The sequence below is a fragment of the Globicephala melas genome, chromosome 3 (genome assembly GCF_963455315.2).
Source record: "Globicephala melas chromosome 3, mGloMel1.2, whole genome shotgun sequence".
Lineage (NCBI taxonomy): Eukaryota > Metazoa > Chordata > Mammalia > Artiodactyla > Delphinidae > Globicephala > Globicephala melas.
In genome coordinates, this window is record NC_083316.1 from 170089144 (window position 1) to 170111073 (window position 21930).

The 21930-nt window shown below is 53.8% G+C and overlaps 1 protein-coding gene across 3 annotated transcripts in view; it reads right to left on the minus strand.

The window, feature by feature from the left end:
- Positions 1 to 2013: 2013 nt before the first annotated feature.
- Positions 2014 to 21930, minus strand: part of GNG7 (G protein subunit gamma 7) — a 153441-nt gene continuing 133524 nt past the window's right edge. For 2 of the 3 annotated variants that reach the window (XM_030845824.2, XM_060297433.1), the window contains exons 4-5: positions 8887 to 9005; positions 2014 to 5601 (exon numbers count right to left, since the gene is read on the minus strand). In XM_030845824.2, the coding sequence (XP_030701684.1) occupies positions 5476 to 5601; positions 8887 to 8967 (207 nt within the window). In that variant the 5' untranslated portion in view covers positions 8968 to 9005 and the 3' untranslated portion in view covers positions 2014 to 5475. Of the gene's footprint in view, positions 5602 to 8886; positions 9006 to 11347; positions 11659 to 21930 lie in introns of all 3 variants that reach the window. The other variant, XM_060297434.1, reaches the window with a different exon arrangement.

Genomic DNA, 21930 nt, shown 5'->3' on the forward strand with positions numbered 1-21930 from the left:
ATCCGTCTGTGTAAGGCTATTTGTTGACTGTGGACTTGTGAGCCACCCAGGCTGTCTCTGGTGGTGGGTGGTTTGTCCCTCACATGGCTGAGGGGCTTCCGGGGTAGGAGTGGCTCGATCCCCTGTTGCTGAATAGGGGACCTAGATGAGATGTTTTCGGTTTTGACTATGGGGAGAAGAGCTGCTCTGACATTCCTTCCAAGACTTTTTGCGGACATGTGTTTTGGTTTCTGTTAGGTAAAAACACTTAGGAGTGGAATCGCCGGGTCAGAGAGCAGGTGTGTGTTCAGTTTTATAGGGAAGCGCAGGAACTTTTCCCAAACTGGCTGTAGCCCTTCACACCCCACCAGTGAGCCCTGGGGGTTCTGGTTGCTCTGTGTCCTCGGCAACGCTCATCTGTTACATTTTAGCCATTCAGGTGGACGTTGGGTAAGGTTTTCTTTTTGTGGTAAAACAGAACATGAAATGTACCATCTTAACCATTTTTAAGCGCACAGCTCGGTGGCATTGAGCACGTTCACATTGTCGGGCAACCGTCCCCACCATCATCGCCAGAGCTTTCCCATCTCCCCAAACTGAAGCTCTGTCCCCATGAAACACTGACTCCCCACCTCCTCCCCCAGCCCCTGGCCCCCACCATCTGCTTCCTGTCTTTGTGGATGTGACTCCTCTGGGGACCTCATGTGAGTGGAATCAGACAGTATCTGTCTTTTTGTGTCTGGCTCCTCTGAGTACAATGTCCTCAGGGTTCACCCATGTCATAGCATGTGTCAGAATTTACTTCTTTTTTATGGCTGAATAATACATTCCACTGTGTGGATGGACCATGTCTTGTTTATCCATCATCCATGGATGGACATGCTTCTCTTGTTGTGGACCACGGGCTCTAGGCATGCAGGCTTCAGCAGTTGTGGCTTGCGGGCTCTAGAATGCAGGCTCAGTAGTTGTGGTGCACGGGCTTAGTTGCTCCGCGGCATGTGGGATCTTCCCGGACCAGGGCTCGAACCTGTGTCCCCTGCATTGGCAGGTGGATTCTTAACCACTGCACCACCAGGGAAGCCCTAATCTTTTTTTTTTTTAAGTTTTTATTTTATATTGGAGTATAGTTGATTGGCAAAGTTGTGTTAGTTTCAGGGGTACAGCAGAATGGCTTTCTAATCTTATACTTATTTTTCCAGGAGAAAAACAATTTTTTTCAGCTTCATATATATATTTTTTCAGATTATTTTCCATTCTGATTTATTATAAGATATTGAATAGAGTTCCCTGTGCGGTACAGTAAATCCTTGTTGCTTACCTATTTTATGTAGTTTGTATCTGTTAATCCCATACTCCTAATTTATCCCTCCCCCCTCCTTTCCCTAATCTTATACATTTGATACATAGGGGACAATTTTTAATGCAGCTGAATCTATAAATGTTTTATTATTTTTTAAAAAAATAAACAGTGATACATCCATGTCTCCCTCCCTCCCTCTCTTTCTGCGCAGCACGGCACGTAGGATCTTAGCTTATACGGAGAAAGTTCTCCGCTCAGGGGCCAGAATCCCCCACTTACAGATCCATTACTAAAGATTTAACTCTTCGTGGTGTGCTATGGGGCAGGGCCAAGATTCCCTCCACTTTTTCCTGGGAGTCTGGTGGTCGAGGGTGGTCTGTGGGTGACGCAGAGCAGGAAGGGGCAAGATTAAGACCTTCACAGGCTCCAAGCTCTCGGAGGAGCGTGGCGCTTTCCCACGGCCCTCCAAACCGTGGGACCCACGGCTTACACGCGTGGAGATCCTCAGATAGCGTCCCCCGAAATTCTCCCACTGTAGATCAGAAGCTGAAGCTTCCTCGTCTGTGCTGCTGCCTGAAGCCCGGTTCTATCCACGCTGCCTCTTCCCGGGGCAGCTGGGTCAGTGGGGGGTGGAGGGGAAGCCGTCCCGCCGGAGCCAAGACCCCGCCCTGTCCCCCCCAACCCCACCCCCACAAGCAGCGGCCAGGGAGCCAAGGAAGGATCGGAGCCGGGAGGAAAGGAACAGTGAGACTTTTTATTGTGCATTAATTCACTTGGTATTAACAATTCCACACAATATTCAAACACTGCAGGAAAGTGGGTGTGGCACACCTGGAATTTTTTAAAAATCAGAAATAAAAAGCACTGGACATCCAAACGCAGATGGGGTAGAACCCACTAGAACCACGGATTGCTTTCTGAGAACCGGGAACCGGTCTTTACAATGTTTGGCAATGGTCTCTGAGGACAGGAGGAAACGGGGCGGGGGGTGGGGGGGTGGGGGTGGGGGGGGAGGGGAGTGGGGGAGTGGTGTCGACATATGGCTTCTTTTCCAGGCGCCCCGAGGCAGGTTCTTGAAGGACGAGCGACCTGTGGTGGCCCGGAAACTGCCCCTGGTCACTCATGCTTGGGGCGGGGGTCCGATGGCCTCTTCCTGCCCGCCCCGGGCTCGAGATGGATGAGCTGCCTGGAGGCCCAGCGACGACAGGACAGGGTGGCCGGGACATCAAAGGAAGAAAGAGCACCTTCTGCATCCCCATCCGTCCAAGGGGGCTGGAGGTCACAACCGAGTCACTTAATTCTTGGCCTGGGGGGTGACCTTTAGGGAGGATGGGGGAGGGGCCGGGCCGGGCCGGGCCAGGCCCACAGGAAACACTGCAGGCTGCAGACAGAAACCCCGCGTCGCCCAGGGCTGCCTTTTTTGGGTGCCTGTGTCCTTAATTCCCCCCGGGATGTGGTTGCGAGGCGCCGGTTTCCCCCGAGGCCCGCGCTGCCACTGCCGGCTCCCCGCCTCGCGGGGCACTTACAGTCCCCCAACGCCCTGAAAACCACGGTTTCACGCTGACACTTGCACCAGGAGAGCACAAGCTTGTGTGTGCCCTGATGCTTCAGGCCTATGCTGGGGACCCTGATGTTGAAGAAGAAAAAAAAAAGGAAAAGAGCGCTTTTTCCTCCGCTGGAAAGAAACCCACGGTGGGGCTTTTGACCACTGCCACCTCCCTGGGCTCCGAGGCTGCGGGCACCTGGGGAGGCAGCGGGGCAGGTGTGGCCATGGGGCGGGGCTGGGGGACGGTGGTCCTCCCCCTCTCTGGGCCTCAGTTTACCCAGACCGCTGGGTCCCTGGGGTCTTGACTCGGGGGGCCTCTGGCCCGGTGCGATTTTGCTTCAGGGCTTGTGGGGGTGGGGTGGGGCGGCCATCGGCCGCCAGCGATGGGGCTGCCAAACTCGGGTCCCTCCACCCCATCGGCCAGGGGTCCTGGGCTTGGCTTCCCACTGGCTTCTCCGGGGTCAGTCGGCGGGGACACGCGGTGGGGATAGACTTGGCACAGCTGGCAGGGCAGGGGCCCGAGAGAGAGGGCAGGCCTGGACCCGGGGACCTGTGACCTCAGCACCGGGACCCCTTGTCCTCTTCGGGGCCTGGCAGCGGGAGGCCGGGACAGTAGGGGCGCAGGAGGACGGCTGGGTGTGCGCAGACCGAGCTCAGGCTGAAGGGATTAAGGCTTCTGTCCCGGACGGAGCAAAGGGTAACCAGTCGGCAGATGGCTGGTGGGCTGTCCTCGCCAGCAGACTCGCTCTGCCAGCTGCCCCTCTGACCCTCGGGCTAAGCCCCGCTGTGCCCTGGCTTCCCCAACCCCCAGCCGTGGGGTGCGCCCGGGGTTTCTGGAACAGGCTTTGTTCTGTCCTGCTGTGCTGCCAGGCGTGGGCAGGCCAGGCGCCCCTGGGCCGCTGGCTGCCTGCGCAGTGTACGGGGGCAGCAGCGTGGGGTGGGGGGCTTTGTGGCTTCCCCCCTCCACCTGCATGGGTGGGGGAGCGGGCTCCCCGAAGCCCCAGGTGCTCCCGGACCGGCCGGAGAGAGCTGGGTGTTGGGGAGAAGCTTGGCCCTGGGTCTGCACCCCGCGGGAGCCGGCCATGGGGGTGCCGGGCATCCCGCCAGCCTTCGCAGCTGTGCACGGTCTGAGCCCCAGGGGCGCGAGAGGAGCAGAGGCGTCGGGAGAGGAGCTCAAGGCTCCGGGTCCCACCAACCCGCGTGCCTTGTGCCGGCTGCCCAGGGCCCTTCTGCTCGGGGGACCCTGGGATCCTGACTTCCCACCCCGCCCCCGCAGGGCCGCACGGGCAGGTGGGCCACCGGGGATCAGGCGGCCGAAAACAGGTGTGCATCTGACCCGTCCTTCTGCCTCCACCTCTTTAAATGTTTTTGTTGTAACCGAGGAAACAGCAATTGTAAAAGAGCCCCCCAGCCCGCCCTCACCATCAACTACGCGACACCTTACACATGCTCCGGGCGGCTGGGTGTGAGCGCAGAGGGGAGTACTGCCAGTGCCTCTCCATTTCTGGGCAAAGGATCCCATCTCCAGGGCCTCTGCAGCTACTTCCAGACAATTTCACACCTATTTTTTTGGCCAGCCGCCCACCCGGCTTGCGGGATCTTAGTTCCCCGGGATCGAAACCGTGCCTCCTGCAGTGGAAGCGCGGAGTCTTAACTACTGGACCACCGGGGAATTCCCTCGCACCATTTTATACCCCGAAGCACCAGGGGGCTCCGGGCTGGCCTCCCCAGGCTGCATTTCTGTCTGAAAAATGGCCATGGAGATGCAGAAAGTGGAAAAAAAACAGAACAAAACACGGAAGAGCCAAATATGACCATAGCCTCTAACTGCCCACGCTGATGTCTCGTGCTGAAAACTAAAGAAAACACAGCTGGTCGTTGCAGTGACCAGAGCCATGGGCTGAAAATCCGTTTCTGGGATGGGCGGGGTCCCCAGGAAAGGGAGGGGGCCTCAGCATGGCTGTCGGATGACACATGCCACACAAAAGCCACACAGCTGGGTGACCCTGGGTGACAGGGGTGCGTTTCACAGGCAAAGCCCCCCTCCCGGCCCCTGAAATCCAAGTCACACAACCCAGCTCAGCTACAAGTTCAGCCAATGACACCCGATTTTAGCGGTACGGAATTACGAGGTTTTAAATGAAAAGGAGAAAGATTTCTGAAAAAAGTTCGTTATGTCCCTCCTCCCAACTCCACCCACTTTTTGTCCACTTCACACACCCTGGCCAAAGGCATCACATCATCAACCTGGCTGAAGTCCTCACAAATGGCCAACTGTGTGAGACTCGCCACCCGGCCGGGTGAGCCACGCCAGCGGCTAATTCACCCACCTCCTTCCCGTCTCCCCGCCCAGCTCGGCTCTAGACCATGACTCAAATGGCAAGGCCGTTTTCAAAAATCGTTACCGCGTTGCCTGGGCATTTCAGCTTTTTCCCATGAGAAGTGGTGGTGGAGCCCGGCCCCTGACAGGGCTGCGATATGGGGTCTGAAAATCCATCTGAACCCAGAGGATGCATTTTACCCCACCTGGGTGACGGCAACTTTTTGCATTTCTTTTGGAATGAAGAGTTTTGCTTGACTGTGTACTGAATGATGCCTTGGCCGGGGTGGGGGGGGGCGGGGGTCAGGGAGGAGCTGAGGGAAGATAGAGCTATAGGATAATACAAGGCTTCTTGTCCTTAAAGGGGTTCTCCGAGGCGGGGACTCCCACCAGCAGGGGGTCGTTCCGGGCGTGCTGCTCACAATAGCTCATGAGTTCGGAGGAGGCTTTGGAGACCTGTGTGTGGGCACAAGGACAAGAGAGGAAAGATAAGAAGCGCCGTGCCCACGGCAGCACAAAGGTGGAGATAACCCCAGTGCCCGTCACCTGAAGACACACACCGTGTCCCTCCACACACGGGAGCATCTCTCAGCCACGAAAAGGAGAGACGCACGGACACTCGCTACCACGTGGATGGACCCCGAGAACACGATGCTCAGTGAGAGAAGCCAGACGCAGAAGGACCCACAGGGTGTGATTCCATTGATGGGAAACGTCCAGAACAGGCAGATGCACAGACACCGATGGCAGTTGTCAGGGGCTGGGGAGTGACTGCTCATGGGGATGGGCCTCCTTCTGGGGTGATGGAATATTCTGGAATTAGGCAGTGGTGCATCAGGTTGCACAACAATGTCAATGTACTCAGTATCACTAATGGTAAATTTTATGTCACGTATATGTATTTTACCGGAAATTTAAGATTGAATAAGCAGAAGAACTGAACCTTCTCCAGAGGGGGTTGTGTGGAGTTTGAAGGGAAGGGTCAGGGGAGGAATCAGTCGAAGAAAGGACCTGACGGGCAGAACCCTGCAGGTACATCGCCCGAGAGGCGGGACAAGGCCTTCGGCATTTGATTCTTGTGCTGTGTGAGCTGTCGCGGTGTCGGTGACCATAGTGAGGGGGCTGACACTTAGGACCCCCTGCGTCAGGGTCCCCAAAAGAGGAGGGAGGAGATGCAGGGAGGGCCCACCGCAGCCCTGGGGAAGCTGGCGTGGGTAAAGTGGTGCCTAGTGTCCGGGGGGTGCCCCACCCTGCTGGCAGCACCACGGCTGCGTTGTGGGACCTGGGGGGCTCCTCGAGTCCCGGGTGCATCTCTGCGGCCTTGACCCCTCAGCAGTCCCCTTCCCACCCGGAAGAGCGGCGGGCAGGGAAAGTTTGCGGAGGGTCTTCTGCACCCCAGAGCTGTGGCCCCGGGCGCCAGGGCCCCAGGCTCGGATTCCACTGCTCCGCCTGGAAGACAAGCCCCCGGGGGCCCCTGGATGCTGCGCGCCCTCCGCCTCGCCTCGCCGGCCTCTCACTCAGGCCGGCCCTGCGCTCCCAGTCGCCGTCTTGGGGCCTCAAAACCTCAGGCGGGACGGGAGGGAGACCGGTCACGCCCGACTCTGCTCCTCCCCACGTTCAAAGGCCGCCCGCGGGGGGAGCCCTCCCGACATCAAACGGGCAGGTGAGTCAGCGGCCTCCTGAGTCAGCGGCCTCCGCCAGGGCCGGGGCTGGCTCGGCGCTGAGAGGAAACCACTTCAACCGGGGCTGCTCTGCCTTCAGCCCCAAGGAATGCTTTGAATGCTCAGAGTCCTGGAACATTCAGACGCCTCGTGGGAGGCGCCCCCCACGACACCACCCGGGGGGGTGCTGCAGCCTCCTTCCCACCTGGCTGGGCTGGAGGTGCAAGGCGACGACAGGGGTTGGCCCCGTGGCCACATGGGGTCCCGTGTCCGCACTGCCGGGCCCTCCGTTCCTAACCCGCGACCAGCAGTGACTGGGGGATGACCGTGCTGAGGGAAGCAAGGCCTGAGCAGATGCGTGGAGTAACGGCTGATTCTCTGTGTCCGCTTAGCTAGGCCAGGTACCTGGGTGTGTGGCCAAATGCCAGCCTAGATGTCTCTACGAAGGTCTTTTTAAGGTGAGATTAACATTTAAATCGATGGACTTTGAGGAAAACTGGTGACGCTCCATAATGTGGGTGGGCCGCATCTAATCAGTTGAAGGCCTTCAGAGAAAAGACTGAGGTCCCTCGAAGAGGAAGGAATTCTGCCTCCCGACGGCCTTCAGACTCAAGTCGCATCAGCTCTTCCCTGGGTCTCCAGCCTGTGGTTCAGCCCTGCCACCCTGAGACCTGCCAGCCCCACAACTGCGTGAGCCAATGCCTTAAACTACCTCTCATGCTCCCTCTCTGTCTCTAACATATAGTCATATATCCCTGACTAATCCAGTGGGTAGCTAGAGCACGGCTAATGTGGAAGCATAAATGACCCGTGTCTTCCCTGGATGGAGACTCCCTGGTCCTCACCCAGCCACCCACAAGCTGGGGTCTGGGGCAGGAATCAGCTTCTCGGAGGTGGCTCACCGTCCTTTGCAAAGTGGACATGGGTTTGGTGAGAAGGTGATTTCGAACAGTGTCAGACAGCTTTCTCGTGTAGGAGGCCATGACTGGCCCGTTGGTCTATATCCTTTGAAAGTCCTGGATGTCATCCTGATGTCCACTCATGGACTTAAGATTCAGCTATATAAACAAATACGGTCCCTCCACACACGGGAGCATCAGTCAGCCATGCAAAGGAGTGAAGCCCTGACACTCGCTACAACGTGGACGGACCTTGAGGATATGATGCTCAGTGAGAGAAGCCTGACACAGAAGGACCCACAGTGTGATTCCATTGATGGGAAACGTCCAGAACAGGCAAATCTACAGACAGACAGTCGGTTCCTGGTTGTCAGGGGCTGGGGAGGGGATGTGGGGTGATTGCTAATGGGGACGGGCTTCTTTTTGGGGGTGATGGAATGTGCTGGAATTAGTCATGATGGTTGCACATTTTGAGTTCACCAAATGCCACTGAATCGCGCACTTTAAAAACAGTTAACTTTATGCAAATTAAAAAAAAGAAAAAAAGCCCGCAGAGCTGACTGCCCGATTACGCACTATCTTATTTTGCTTTGCACGTTCCTGGTCCCTGATGGGTTAAGCGTTTGCTAGGAGGAGCTGCTTGTCCTTTTTCTCTTTTTAGCTAAAAACCAAACATGCTTATTTCAAAAAATGCAATCAACGCAGAAGTGGCGAAAGTAAACAGTGAAAGGCCCTGTGTCCTCTCTTCCCTGGGGCCAGGCCTCTGACTTCTCTTTGCACCTGTCACAACAGGGGAGCTGGACAGAGCTCTGAGGATGAGGGGATAGAAGAGAAAGTGACTGTCTCACGCTGACCCTTTTGGAGGGGCCTGATTTGGCCTTCTCTGGGGCCGTCCAGGGACGGACCCCAAGGGCTGGGGCAGGCTCACAGCAGCACTCGAGGCCTGCCTCTGGTCCCACTCTGTTTACAAAGCATGCTGGCACATCAATCGTCACAACAACCCATGAGGTAGGTTTACATCAGCTGCGTCTTTCTGCTGAGAAAACTGAGGCTCAGAGAGGTCGAGTGGCCCAAGGTCACACAGCGAGAGGCAGAGCCGAGTGCAAACCCCTACCGTCCTGCTAGCCTCCGTGCCCACCGTTTGCTGAGGGCGCGCCCCGGGGTCTCTCTCCCCTGCTCACCTTGATGCGCTCGATCCCGGCTTCGATGCGGAGCTGTTCCACGAGCTTCCGAGCCTGGGCTATGTTGTTAGTGGCTGACATTGTCTGCCATCAGCTCTGGGCCTCTGTCGTCCAGAGAGCTGTGGGGAGAAGCAGACAGATGTGAGCTGGCTCGTGACGCCCCAGGACTGCAGGTGGAGGACATCGAGGAGGGATGCCCCACTTCCGGAAACCTCAGGGGGCCCTGAATCCCCGCCACCCTGCAGCCATGACGCCTGTGCCCCTGGGTCACAGTGAGAGGCCCGGCCAAGCACATCTTCTCCTACAGTCCCCTCCTGCGGCTGGTCGGGGGTAAGTGCTCACTGGACATGACCACTGAGGGTCCCAGGAGAGCTCACAAAACCATTGCATCGGCTCCTGGTTGGCTCAGAACGAGGGGAGTTTTCTCTGATTCCTGCTCCTGCATTGGGTCCCCTCCCCCATACTGTTGGCACTGGGGCCGATCATTCTCTCTTGGGGGCCGTCCTGGGCCCTGTGGGGTGTCGAGCAGCCTCCCCGGCCCCCACCCACCTGATACCAGGAGCACCCCCAGTGTGACAACCACAGATGTCCCCAGACATGACCCAGTGTCCTCTGGGGGCAGAGTCGCCCAGGGGCGAGACCCCTGGCTCTGGACCAAGGCAGATCACGTGGGAAGCCTGCACCCGTGGGTCCTGGGTACCCCACCCCTTCTCTGCAGGGCCTGGGCCTGTTTCCTTCCTTCATTTGGTCAATTGTCCAGCAAATTAAAATTTAATTACATTTAAAATGTTGCGATGCCCATAGATTCACATGCATTTGTAGAAAACAGTAGAGACAGCCCGTGCGCCCGCTGCCTGGTTTCCCCCAGCGGCGGCATCTTGCAAAGCTGTAGTGACGTCATAACCAGGATGCTGACCTTGACACAGGGGAGATGGGGGGCACTTCCACCCCTAGGGTCCTCATGCCTCCCTTCAGGGGCCACAGCAGGTGGCCAGGCCATGGCTATTGTTCACCTTTTAAACTTTAGTACCATGGCCTTGAGAATGCTGTTTATTTATTTCTTTATTTTAGGTTGCAATAGGCTATAACTTAGTTTATTATGAATAAAATGTATAGCGCATGATACGTTTCTACCCCACAAATTCAGTGTTAGAAGAATCCCAACACGACAGAGCTTAGACTTGGCAAGAACGATGCAATAGACAGAGTGAGGCCACTTAAACAGGAAATGGCTCGTGTAAGTAAAATTAACACAAACGTCTTCTAGGTATGATTTGGTCTATAACTGGGCAGGATTAAGACAAATGCCATTCAACTTCGGTTAAAAAGTCAAAGTTTCACTGTTGTTCAAATAAAAAGTCAAAGCACGCAATGTAGAAAAAAAAATGATAAAACCATCTTAACCCGACTTACATCCATATTCAATTAATGATGAGAATGCGATTTATTTATTTATCTATTCAATATTTATTTATTTGGCTGCGCCGGGTCTTAGTTGAGGCATGTGGGATCTAGTTCCCCGACCAGGGATCGAACCCGGGCCCTCTGCTAGGGAACGCAGAGTCTTAGCCACTGGACCACCAGGGAAGTCCGGAGAATGCTGTTTAAATGGAACCACTCGGTAAGGAGCCTTTCGGGATTGGCTGTTTTTTCCCACTCGACCTAACTGTCTGGAGATCCACCCCTGCGGCTGTGCTTATCCACAGTTCATTCCTTTGCAGTAAAGGACCACGGTGTGGAGGTGCCCCGTAACCCTTTGCCTGTCCGAGAACACCTGGGCTGGCTCCCGGTTCTGGCTGTGTCGGCAACAAAGCTGCCACAGGCGTCCGTGTGCAGGCTTCTGCGTGAATATAAGCCTTTATTTCTCAGAGATAAATGCTGAGGAGTGCGACTGCTTGTTTAATTTTTTAAGAGAACACCGGCCTGCTTTCCAGAGTGGCTACACAATTCTACATTCCCACCAGCCATGTACGAGTGATGTAAATTTATTTTTTATAATTCAGTTATGCACAATTTTTCTGTCCCTTAAGGTGGTGAAAATTCTACTTTTTCCATCCAATCTACATTTAGTGAGCCCCGGGACACTGGTTCTCAACTGGGGCCATCCTGCCCCCAGGGGACACTTGGGGATGCCTGGGGACGTTTGTGGTTTTCAACCACAGTTGTTGCTCAACACCCCCCAACCCCAGTGCCCAGGGCGGCCCCCCACAGAGGACGGCCCAGCCCCAAATGATGATAACGCCAAGGCTGAGAGATCGAGTCTGATCCCTGGTCACACTGGACACCAGGATAAATCCCCGATGGTCAGCTGGTGTAAACCAGGGGGGCCCCCAGCATCTGAGAGTCACCTCCTCCTCTCCTTCCCACTCAGGTGTGGATTTAAATGTGTGTGGCACCCAGGACCTCAGAGGTCACATTGCCCCGGGGGGCGTCCATGGAATCCATAACCCAGGGGTTTCACCTGGGGAGATCCTGTCCTCAGGGGACACTGGGCGACACCTGTGGACGTCTGTAGTCATCACGACAGGGAGAGGGGCTCCTGGCATTGAGATGGGATCAGAGAACGACCTGGCCCCCGTGTGCGCGTGGCCCGGGTTGAAGACGCTCCCAGTGTGTCCACGCAGTGTTCTTTCAGGATGGTGGGGTGCAGAGCCCGAGTTCAGGAGTCCTGGGGAGCCGCCCGACTGGGCTGGCTTTTGCCCAGGCCTTTCAGTAGCACCATGTGCTTCTGTCATCATACATTGTACCTCTGTCTGTTTCCCAGAGGGGCAGCTGCAGAAAAGTAAAGGCAGAGTTCAGGTTCTCAAACAATTTCCCTTTCGGAAATAAACAGGAACGGACCGCGGACGTGCACGTCTCGGATGGCCCTCCAGGGGATCGCGCGGAGTGAGAAGGCCAGTCCCCAGAGCCACATGCTGTGCGGTTCCATGTACAGAACACCCCTGAGACCACAGGGTCGTGGAGATGGACGAAAGGCTTGTGGCTGCAGGGGGGCGGCGGCCTGGGGAGGGGTCTGGGTGGACAGGCGGACACCGGGTCCTCATGCTGTGTGAAGTGCTGGAGATCTAGACTGTGTGTGTGGGGTTCACGTGTCTGCACAGGGGATAAACTTGCAAAGATCCTAATATACACACACAAGTAAAACTGCAGGAATCTGTGTTCGGTAGGTGATGCAGGGACTTTCTCTCTGTGATCTGGTACGACTGCGTGTGAACGAACCTACAGTGATCTCCATCCAAGTTCCATTAAAAGAAGAAAAATCCCTTCCACACTACTGGCTGCCTGCCTTCCCGCCAGACACCCAGGCCCCTTTCTGGGTCAGAAAAGGCCCGAATGTGTCTGCTCTGGGCATACAGGGCCCACATGTGGGCTTCCAGAGGGCTCTGATTCAGCAGAGAGCTTCAAAGCGGCCACAAAACATCCAATTCAGGGAAAACCGCCCTTGGTTCGACTTAAAAATACCTAAATTACTCAGCGCTAAATATAGATGCTGACAGAGAACAAATGGGGTGGCTTCACAGCATGTTTTCCTTGGAAGGCCGGGGAGTCCTGCTCAGCACCCACCCTCAGAGTGTCCACCAGGACCCTAGGAGGCCCGGCTACCCCGTGGGGCACCCCAAACCATGGCCTCCCTCGTCAGCTCTAAGCCCCTCGGTGCTGCTGGCTTTCTGTTCCGGGCACGATGCCCTGAGAGGCTCCCTGCAGGCTGCGTTATAACCTGGACCCCCCAGGGCGGCCGGAGGGGGCTGCATTGGGGGGGTGTGTGCTTGTGTGTGTGCATGCACGTGTGTGTGTGCATTTGTTTACATGTACGTGCGTGTGTGAGCCTGCATGCGTGTGCATGCACGTGTGTCAGTTTGTATCTATGTGTGTGCACGAGCAGCTGAGACCAGACATAGTTGCATCACGGCAGCCCAGACAGCAGACCGACGTCCTGGTCCTGGCCATGTCACGGCCAGTCACTGCCTCACCGCGTGCCCCCCGGGGTTAGGTCAACTCTCGCAGGACAGGCAGTGGCCGTGAGTCAGCCCGGGAACATTCCTCACCAGCTGCCTCCCTGCCAGAGACACGTGACGGCTCCAGGCACCTGACCTGGCCAGTCCTGCCTGGCCCGTGGAGCCTTGGAAGGCCCTGGAAGCCGGGCAGGGCCTTGGGAAGCAGGAGGGAGGGGTTAGGCGGTTGGGGCTGCAGGTAGCGGTCAGATTCCGCCTGGGGAGTGGCCGGTTCTAGCGTGGCAAGGCTGGGGGCATGACCTGGGGTGAGGTTTGCCTAAAAATAGAAACTTAACAGACGACAGCAGGCCCTGGCTGGCCTCCCAGTAAAGGGCTAGGAAGTCACCAGGGTCAGGCTGGATCCCACAGAAGCATCGCGGGTGCGTGGCTGCAAGGCAAGGACCGTGAAGGCCCTGAGCACGCCAGGACGCATTGTGAGGCTGCGCTGATTACAGAGGGAGGGTCATCACCGGAGTGTTACAGACCTGAGCCCAGATGCCAGGCTCAAATGCACATGAGGATTAAACACAACTGGGGGAGGGTGGTGTTTCTCGATGGCGAGCTGGGGGATGGCAGGATGGGGGACACCGAGTTAGAACAGGGTCCCTCCCCCAAGGCCCTGCTGACACTGGGACCATGTCACTCTCTGTGGGGGGCCGTCCCGGGCGCTGCGGGGTGCAGAGCAGTCACCCTGGACCCACCCACTCGATGCCAGGAGGCCCCCAGTCGTGACAGCCACAGACGTCCCCAGACATGGCCCCGTGTGGCCCAGGGGCAGAGCCACCTCCCCCGGGGATTGGAGGGGGGAAACCTCTGGATTATATTAGGCCTCATTTTCCCAACCAAAGAGATTCCATATAAAAAGTCATAGAATGGGTACTTCCCTGGTGGTCCAGCGGTTGAGACTCTGCGCTTCCACTGCAGGGGGCGCAGGTTCAATCCCTGGTTGGGGAACTAAGATCCCACATGCCGTGCGGCGTGGCCACAAAGTAAAAAAACAAAACAAAACAAGTCATGGGATGAAAAAGAAGATATACACAGATTAGTGAAAATGTATAGAATGTTGATTTTCTGTTCCAGAGAAGTTACCCCTTAGCAACTGAAGCAACAGAACGAGTGGAGATTAACAGCTAGGATTGTATAAAACTATTCAGAACTTCTTCACGGCAAACCTATAAAACTAAAACCCAAGACCAGCGACCTAGGAAGAACCATGGCAACGATACCCTGGAAAGTGACCTCTTTGTCATGTTAATAATACCTTAGCTGGGTATTTTATAACGGGAGAGGACTCACTTGAGGACCGGTAAAACACAAAGTGAACAAAGCGTGGCCTCATTAGCAATTGACGAAAGTAGGTTGGAGGGATCATGGGCTGCCAGCACTTCATTCACCCAGGACACCAGGAAGGCTGCAGGAAGAGCGACACCTGACGCAGGTAGGGATATGCTCGTCCCCGACTCTCTGGTACTGTTGGCCCATCTCAGCCTCGTAAACTGGACGTCAGGAGCTTACAAGGCTGTCCTCTCAAATCCCTTGCTGGGGCATTTATCCCGAGGGAACAAAAATCAAGAGAAATAAAAAGCTATATACAGAAAGGTGTTTACAACGGTGTTATTTATAATAGTGAGAAATTGAATGAAACCATGTGTCCTGCAACGGGGGAATGGCTAATTCAGTGGGGTGTTTTCCTAGTGGAGCAACTGTTATAAATGGTACCCAAAGATGGGGAGCCCAGAGGAGGTGTTTCATGAAAAAACAGGGAGATGGATAAAGTGAGGATGTGTGGCTACTTACCACTGTATTAAAACATATGTGGATAAAGGCAGAAAGGGAACCTCAAATTGACAGTCTGGTTAATAACTGTTTTTATGATTTCCTTTAATGAAGTGGTTTCCATTAAGGTACAACTTGCATCCAGTAAAATCCGTGCTTTGGGGCATGCAGTCGATGAGAACTTAGAAATGCATACAGCCCCGTAGCCAATACCAATTGTGAGTAAAGCCGTGGTGAACATTCATGTCCAGGTTTTTGTGGGAACCTAAGTTTCTGTTTCTCCTGGGGAAATGCCTGGGCATGGGATTTCTGGCTCCTAGGACAGGTGTATGTTTAACTTTACAGGTTAAACATTTTCAAACAGTTTCCAAAGTCACTGCAGGGGATACACTTGCAAAGATCCTAATATACACACACAAGTAAAAAACTGCGCTGTTTTGTATTTTGAAATAATCACAGACTGACAGGCAGTTGCAAAAATTGTACAAGGTGCCATGCACCCTTTTCCCCCGATTCCCCCGATGGTGACATCTTATGTGACTGTGGGACAATATCAAACTGGGACACTGCTGCTGGCCCGATGCTCACCGGCCTCAGGTTCTGCCAGCCCTCCCACGACTCATATGTGTGCAGACGGGACGTTTGTCACCACTCACCCCTCCAGGAAGGTCTGGTCTAAATGTCGCCTGTCCTGGCCGCTATCCCTGACTGAGATCCAAGTCCCTTTCTCCTGCATCCCTCACCCAGCCAGGACACCTGCCTGCAGACCTGCCCCCACGCCACCGTGAGCACCCCCATTGACATTTGTGGCTGGATCATTTTCTGGGGCGCCGTCCTGAGCACTGTAGGGGTTTGAGCAGCATCCCTGGCCCCCACCCACTCAATGTCAGGAGCTCCCCCAGTTGTGACAGCCACAGATGTCCCCAGACATCGCCCAGTGTCCCCAGGGGGCAGAATCTAAGGCTTTTGTGGAACTCTCTTATCAGAAGAAACCCAGCAGCTGAAAGAGGTTCATTTAGGCAAAATGCAAAGTTTTTTGGAATTGAAATGGTCCAGTTTGAAGTGAAATGGTACTGAATGGAACAGAAGTTTGTTTCAAAGAGGGTTTAAATTTCTTAGCATCTGAGAATTCCATGGCGGTCCAGTGGTTAGAACTCTGTGCTGTCACTACTGAGGGCGCGGGTTCAATCCCTGGTCAGGGAAACTAAGATCCCTCAAGCTGCTTGGCCTGGCCAGAAAAAAAAAAAAAAAAGAATTTCTTAGCATCCAACAACCTCTGTGGCTGGGAGAAGTCACACGGGGCCAGAGTTTCAGAGTTTCCCTCAAACTCAGCCAAGAACACATTTGAAGGAGAAAAGAGCACAGCCCCGGGGGGAGAGAGGGGGAGGCAGAGCCCCTGTGGAAAGTGGCAGACCTGCATTCTGTCCCAGTTCCCAAAGCTGTGTGGTTTGGGGAAAGTTACCTCCCCCCTCTGAGCTCCAGTGAGCTCTGCTCAATGCTCAGAGTGACACTCCCTCTCGGCGTAGGGCCTGGCCAACCTCCAGGTCCCCAGGTTCCTATGTTGGGTGACGGGGGCCCCAGAGGCTGGCAGCCACGGGGAGGGCCCTCCTTCAGGAACCTGTGGCAACTGCCACATATAAACACAGCTGCGGGGGAGGAGGGACGAGAGACGAGGTGCCTGGACCTCCTCTGCACAGTGAGTGTGCACTGGCCGGTTTGCTGGAAGCTACTAGGAAATCTCCCTGCCCTCGGACTTTGCTGGCCCCGCAGTGGCCACACCACTCATCTGCCCAGGGGCCGGGTGGGGCAGGGCGTCACAAAGCCCACCTGGCCTGGGGGAAAGCGGGGCAGATCTGAAGTGGACTGTATTAAAACTAGGAGTGGAGGGACTTCCCTAGTGGAGTGGTGGTTAAGAATCCGCCTGCCAATGCAGGGGACACGGGTTTGAGCCCTGGTCTGGGAAGATACCACGTGCCGAGGAGCAACTAAGCCCGTGCACCACAACTACTGAGCCTGTGCTCTAGAGCCCGCGAGCCACAACTACTGAGCCCACGTGCCACAACTACCAAGCCCGCAAGTCACAACTACTGAAGCCGGCATGCCTAGAGCCCGTGCTCTTCAACAAGAGAAGCCACTGCAATGAGAAGCCCGCACATCAAACGAAGAGTAGCCCCCGCTCACCACAACTAGAGAAAGCCCATGCACAGCAACAAAGACCCAACACAGGCAAAAATACATAAATAAATAACTTAATTTAAAAAAAAAAAAGCTGAGCATGGATCCTCTTCTGTCGTTCTGTGGCTCTAAGATCACGCTGATCTACTGATACATTCATGGCCTCCTCCTCAGCCACCTGGACTTTGGACTAAAACCTCTATCTGGGGCTCCCCTGGTGGCGCAGTGGTGGAGAATCCACCTGCCAGTGCAGGGGACACGGGTTTGAGCCCTGGTCCGGGAGGATCCCTAGCTATTGCCCTCACAAGGCTAGGGGCTCAGAGGTTGAGATCCAGGGCCTCCTAAGGGGAGAGAGATTGGGGAACTCCTCCTTGGTAAGAGCTAGGACAAAAGAGTCCTGCCTTCTAAGAAAAGGGTCCACAGGAAGCAGACAGGCCCTCACAGTGACTGTAGCTGAGTTCTGAATAACCTCAGTTCCCGATACTGGATTGAGGTGAACTTAGATTGCTAGCAGCCCTAGATGCTGGACAGAAGTAAAAATGAACCCTTTCTGGTGGAAAACAACATCATCTTAGGCTTCAAATTATTTCTACAAACAAGTCAGCAGTCACAATGTCTAGCACACAATCAGAAATGACCAGGCACAGAAGAAGACAGGACCACATGAACAAAAATCAGCAGAAATAACAGACTATACAGACAGGCTCCCAGGGGTTCGATACACTGGAATTGACAGACTTTAAAATAACTATATTAATTATGTTAAATATGTGAGGTTGGAATTTCGGCAGCGAATTGGAAACTAAAGAAAAAGACTGAACGGATGTGTTGGAAACTGACAATATCTGAAACGAACACAATGGAAGAAGCAGTATCATTAAAGATAACTAAAGAGAAAATTAGTGAACTAGAAGATAGGAAATATCCAGAATGAAGCATGGACCACATGAGACAAGGTATAAGACACAGAGGATGCAGTAAGTTCTGACACACGTGTAATTGGAGCTCTGGAAGGAGGAGAGAGAGAAAGGGGCAGAAGCAATCTTGGAAGAGATAGTGATGGATAATTTCCTAAAACTGATTAAAAAAAAAAAAAGGACTCTAAGCCACAGATTCAAGAAGCCCTAGAACCTCAGGCAGGAAAAACATTTTAGAAATTGACAGAGAAATGACCAATGAGCACCTGAAAATGTGCTCAATGATTAGTCATCAGGGCAAGTATAAAAGAAAACCATCGTGGGAGACTGCTTCACAGCCCTTAGAGTTGGCAAAAATCTAAAAGACCGACAATACCATGTATTGGGGAGGATGTACAAACATCAGAATTTTCACACGTTACTGATGGGAGCATAGGATAGTACAACCACCCTGGAAAGTGGGTTAGCAGACTCTTATAAGGCTAAACACATACTTAACCCATGACCCAGCAATTCCACTCCTAGGAATTTACCCAAGATACATAAAAACATATTTCCACAAAAGGACTTGTACAAGATGTTCATACATCTGTATTTGTAACAGCAAAAATTGGAAGTAACCCAAATGCCTGCCAACAGGAGGATGGATAAACAAACTGCGGTAATTCATACCATGGAATACTACTGCACAAGGGAAAGAAGAACCTACTGACAGATGAAGCCACATGTGGGACTCTCAAAGGGTGAAAGAAGACAGACATTAGAGGTGTTCTCTATCTCGACTGAGGTGCTAGTGTACACAGGTGTATAGACTTGTCAAAATTCATCAAACTACATATGTAAGCTCTGTTCATTTTACTGAAAAGGAATTATACCTTAATAAAATCACTTAACTACAAAACAAACAAACATAATCTGCCAGAGGAATAAGGACCAACAATTTCATGGATCCAGTGAAAATTCTAGACCTGGTGAAAATCAACTTCAAGAATTAGAGTAAAAATGAGACTTCCCTGGTGGCCCAGTGGTTGAGAATCCAATGCAGGGGATGCAGGTTTGATCCCTGGTCGTGGAGTTAAGATCCCACATGCCGCGAGGCAACTAAGCCCAAGCGCCACAACTAAAGAGCCCGTGTGCCACAACTAAGACCTGATACAACCAAAAATGATTAATTAAAAAAAAAAAAGAATTAGGGTAAAATAAAGACATTTTCAGACAAACAGGAAGACTGTCTCCAGATGACCTGCCTTATTAAAGGTAAAATAAAAAGATATTAGAGAAAAATGACCTCAGATAGAAGGCGGGAAATGTAAGAAGATGCAAAAAACAAAACAAAATCAAAATGTTGAGGAAGGGAAAGAACTTGATAAAATAATTCTAAAGTCCCCATGGAAAAATAAACAGGAAGTGAACAGCCCTGAAAACACACAAGAACCACAAGAGCCATTAATTCGATATTTACCTCCACCTAGTCCATCAACAGAAGATGCTCTAAGGTTCTGCCTTGAACATTGTATGATGCTATTTTAAATATGCTATTTTGGTTACTGGGTTTCAGGGATTGGAGTCCTCAGTACTAATTCAGGAGGTCACTCATTTGAATTGTGTGATTTTTACACACAGAAAAAAAAAAATAAAGTCGGTATCTGAAAAAACATGTATACTTCTCCATCTGCTGCAACTGGTCCAAGGCCAGAGTGATGGGGGACCAGGCCAGCTGTCCCTGGAGACTTCTCCTTGGTCCAGCCCTCAGCAGCCCCAGGCAGACTCCTGTGCCCTCCCCCCATCCCCAGCCAGGGGCGTCCACCCACCTCCTCCATCCCTCCTCCTAACAGCCAGAGTGACTTCTGAAAATGCACCTGAGTCTGTCCCTGCCCTACTCAGAAACCACCTGGGGCCCCTGCGGCCTCACAAACCAAGTACAAAGTCAAAGCTTGTCACTCACTTCCCTCTGCCAGGAATTCTTCCCCCACCCCCTATCCTGCCTGCTATGGATTGAATATTTTGTCCCCCACCCGCCCAAAATGCATGTTGAAGCCCTATTCGGTATCAAGAGGTGGGGCCTTTGGGAGGTGCCTAGGTCTTGAGGGTGGGGCCCTCGTGAATGGGATTGGGGCCCTCCTAAGGGGCTGAAGGGACCAGACTTCTCCTTTTCCACCATCTGACTCCATTCTCTGGGTGTGGGTGCTCCCAAGGTAATGCAACGTGCCATCCTGGGCCTCCCTGTGTGGGTTCACATCTTGTGTGGGGACCTGCGTTACATCCAGGTGATTGGTACACCTGTCTGCCTGTCTCTCCCAAGGCCTGGCGGTTCCTTGGGGACTGGGTTGATGTCTTTCTCTCAGGATGTCTTTCTCAGAAATATCTTTTACCCTGGCCCCCTGGGTAAAAGTGTGACTTCTTTATCACAGTGCGACTTCTCTGCTTAAAACCATCCCAGGGTGAAATTTTAAAGAGAATCAAGACATTTCCCATCAATGGAATCACACCCTGTGTGTCCTTCTGTGTCTGGCTTCTCTCACTGAGCATCGTGTTCTCGGGGTCCATCCACGTTGTAGTGAGTGTCAGTGCTTCGCTCCTTTTCACGAGTAATATTTCATCGTGTGTACGGAATAACATTTTTAAGCAAACTTTTTTTTAAGCAAACATTTTTTAAAAGAAAAGGAAGATAAAGAAAAGCCCTCATCTTGCTGTTGTTGAAGGGTAGCCATATATTTTCCTAATCAGGAGGAAAGTGGAAAATGGGAAAAATCAGTGGTTTGTTTGACTTGGACCAAGAAATATATAGGCTGTGTGTCTTTGGCTTGTGGACAAGAGCACTGGAGTGCCAAGCTTCATGTGTACTCTGCAGGTGACGGAGTGCATTCATAGTCTCTGTTACTGGGGAGGACCACGATGTCGGGCATCATGAAGGGACTTCTGTGCCCATTTTTTACAGATGAGGAGACTGAGGCTTGAAGACGTTCGTATGTTAATAACCTTCCCGAGACCACGCAGCGGGTGGAGGTCGGGCCAGGGTTTGAATCTAATTCCCAAACCAGGGCTCACTGGGAGACCAGATCTAGGGGCAGTCGGGTGGGTCCCAGCACATAGCTCTGTCCCCCCTGCACCCAGAGGCAAGCTTCAGAGGGTGAGGGGCACGGTCTCTGCATCCTCCATGGCCCAGTGCCTTTGGCGAAGGGTTTAGACATACAGTGGTCCCAGGGCTGAGGGCCTCCACACACGAGGGATGGTGCCAGGACCCTCACACGGCTTTTTGCTTTGGAGAAAGACTGGGGCAGAACGCTGGGGACATCGACAACACTGGGGCAGGCCTGTGCGGCCACCAGGGTCAGAGAAAACCCCGAGTGAGATGAAACAGCAGACTCCCAGCGTTGCGCCTCCCGTCTGGTGGTTTGTAAGTGACTCTGGGGCTCTCGAAGTCCTGGACGCTTTTCCCCAAGGACTTGAGCAGACTGTCCTGCCAGCTTACGACAGGGCTGCACGTGTGGGCCTGGGAGACCTTTGCATCATCACCTCTGCACCCCGCAAAGGACCCCCCCCCCAGGCCTTCTCAAGATACGTTTCTGTCCCCTTGCTCCTGGTGACGTGGGCTTGGTGTTTCCTGGTGGCCGAGCCTGCTTCCTTCCACCTGGGCGAGTCAGACGGAGTAACGGGCGCTCTCTAAGGCGGCAGGACGGGCCCGGATGCAGGACCTCTAAGATGTCTTTTAGCCTCTGTGTCTTGCCAAGATACTTGGCGTGACTGTGTCCAGATCACTCATGGCTGCGGGGCGGGGGGGAATGTGTGGCAGATAGGTACCCGAGACCTCGTTGGGCGTGGGTGGGCTGAGCCTCGTGTCCTCATGGGCAAAGCCAAGAAGGAGACAGCAGGCCTGGGGGGCCCCAGCCCCTGCCGGAACCCTGGAGCTCCGAGCCCTGAGCAGCGGGGCTCAGGGGAAAGTGGATCAGACACACACCCTGGGCATCTAGGGAAGCCCCAACCTGCCGGGCGTGTCTCTGGCAGGCAGACTTAGAGGCCGGAGAGAGCAGACGTGCCCCCCTGCTCAGCCTGTGATGCCATCTCCACCCTCAGAGGTGTTTTCCAGCTGCACAGGAAGCAGTGACAGCAAGACACAAAAATGCCAGCGATCCCTGTGAATTCCACACATAGCTCTCATAGCTGGGAAGAGTGCCACTCCCAGC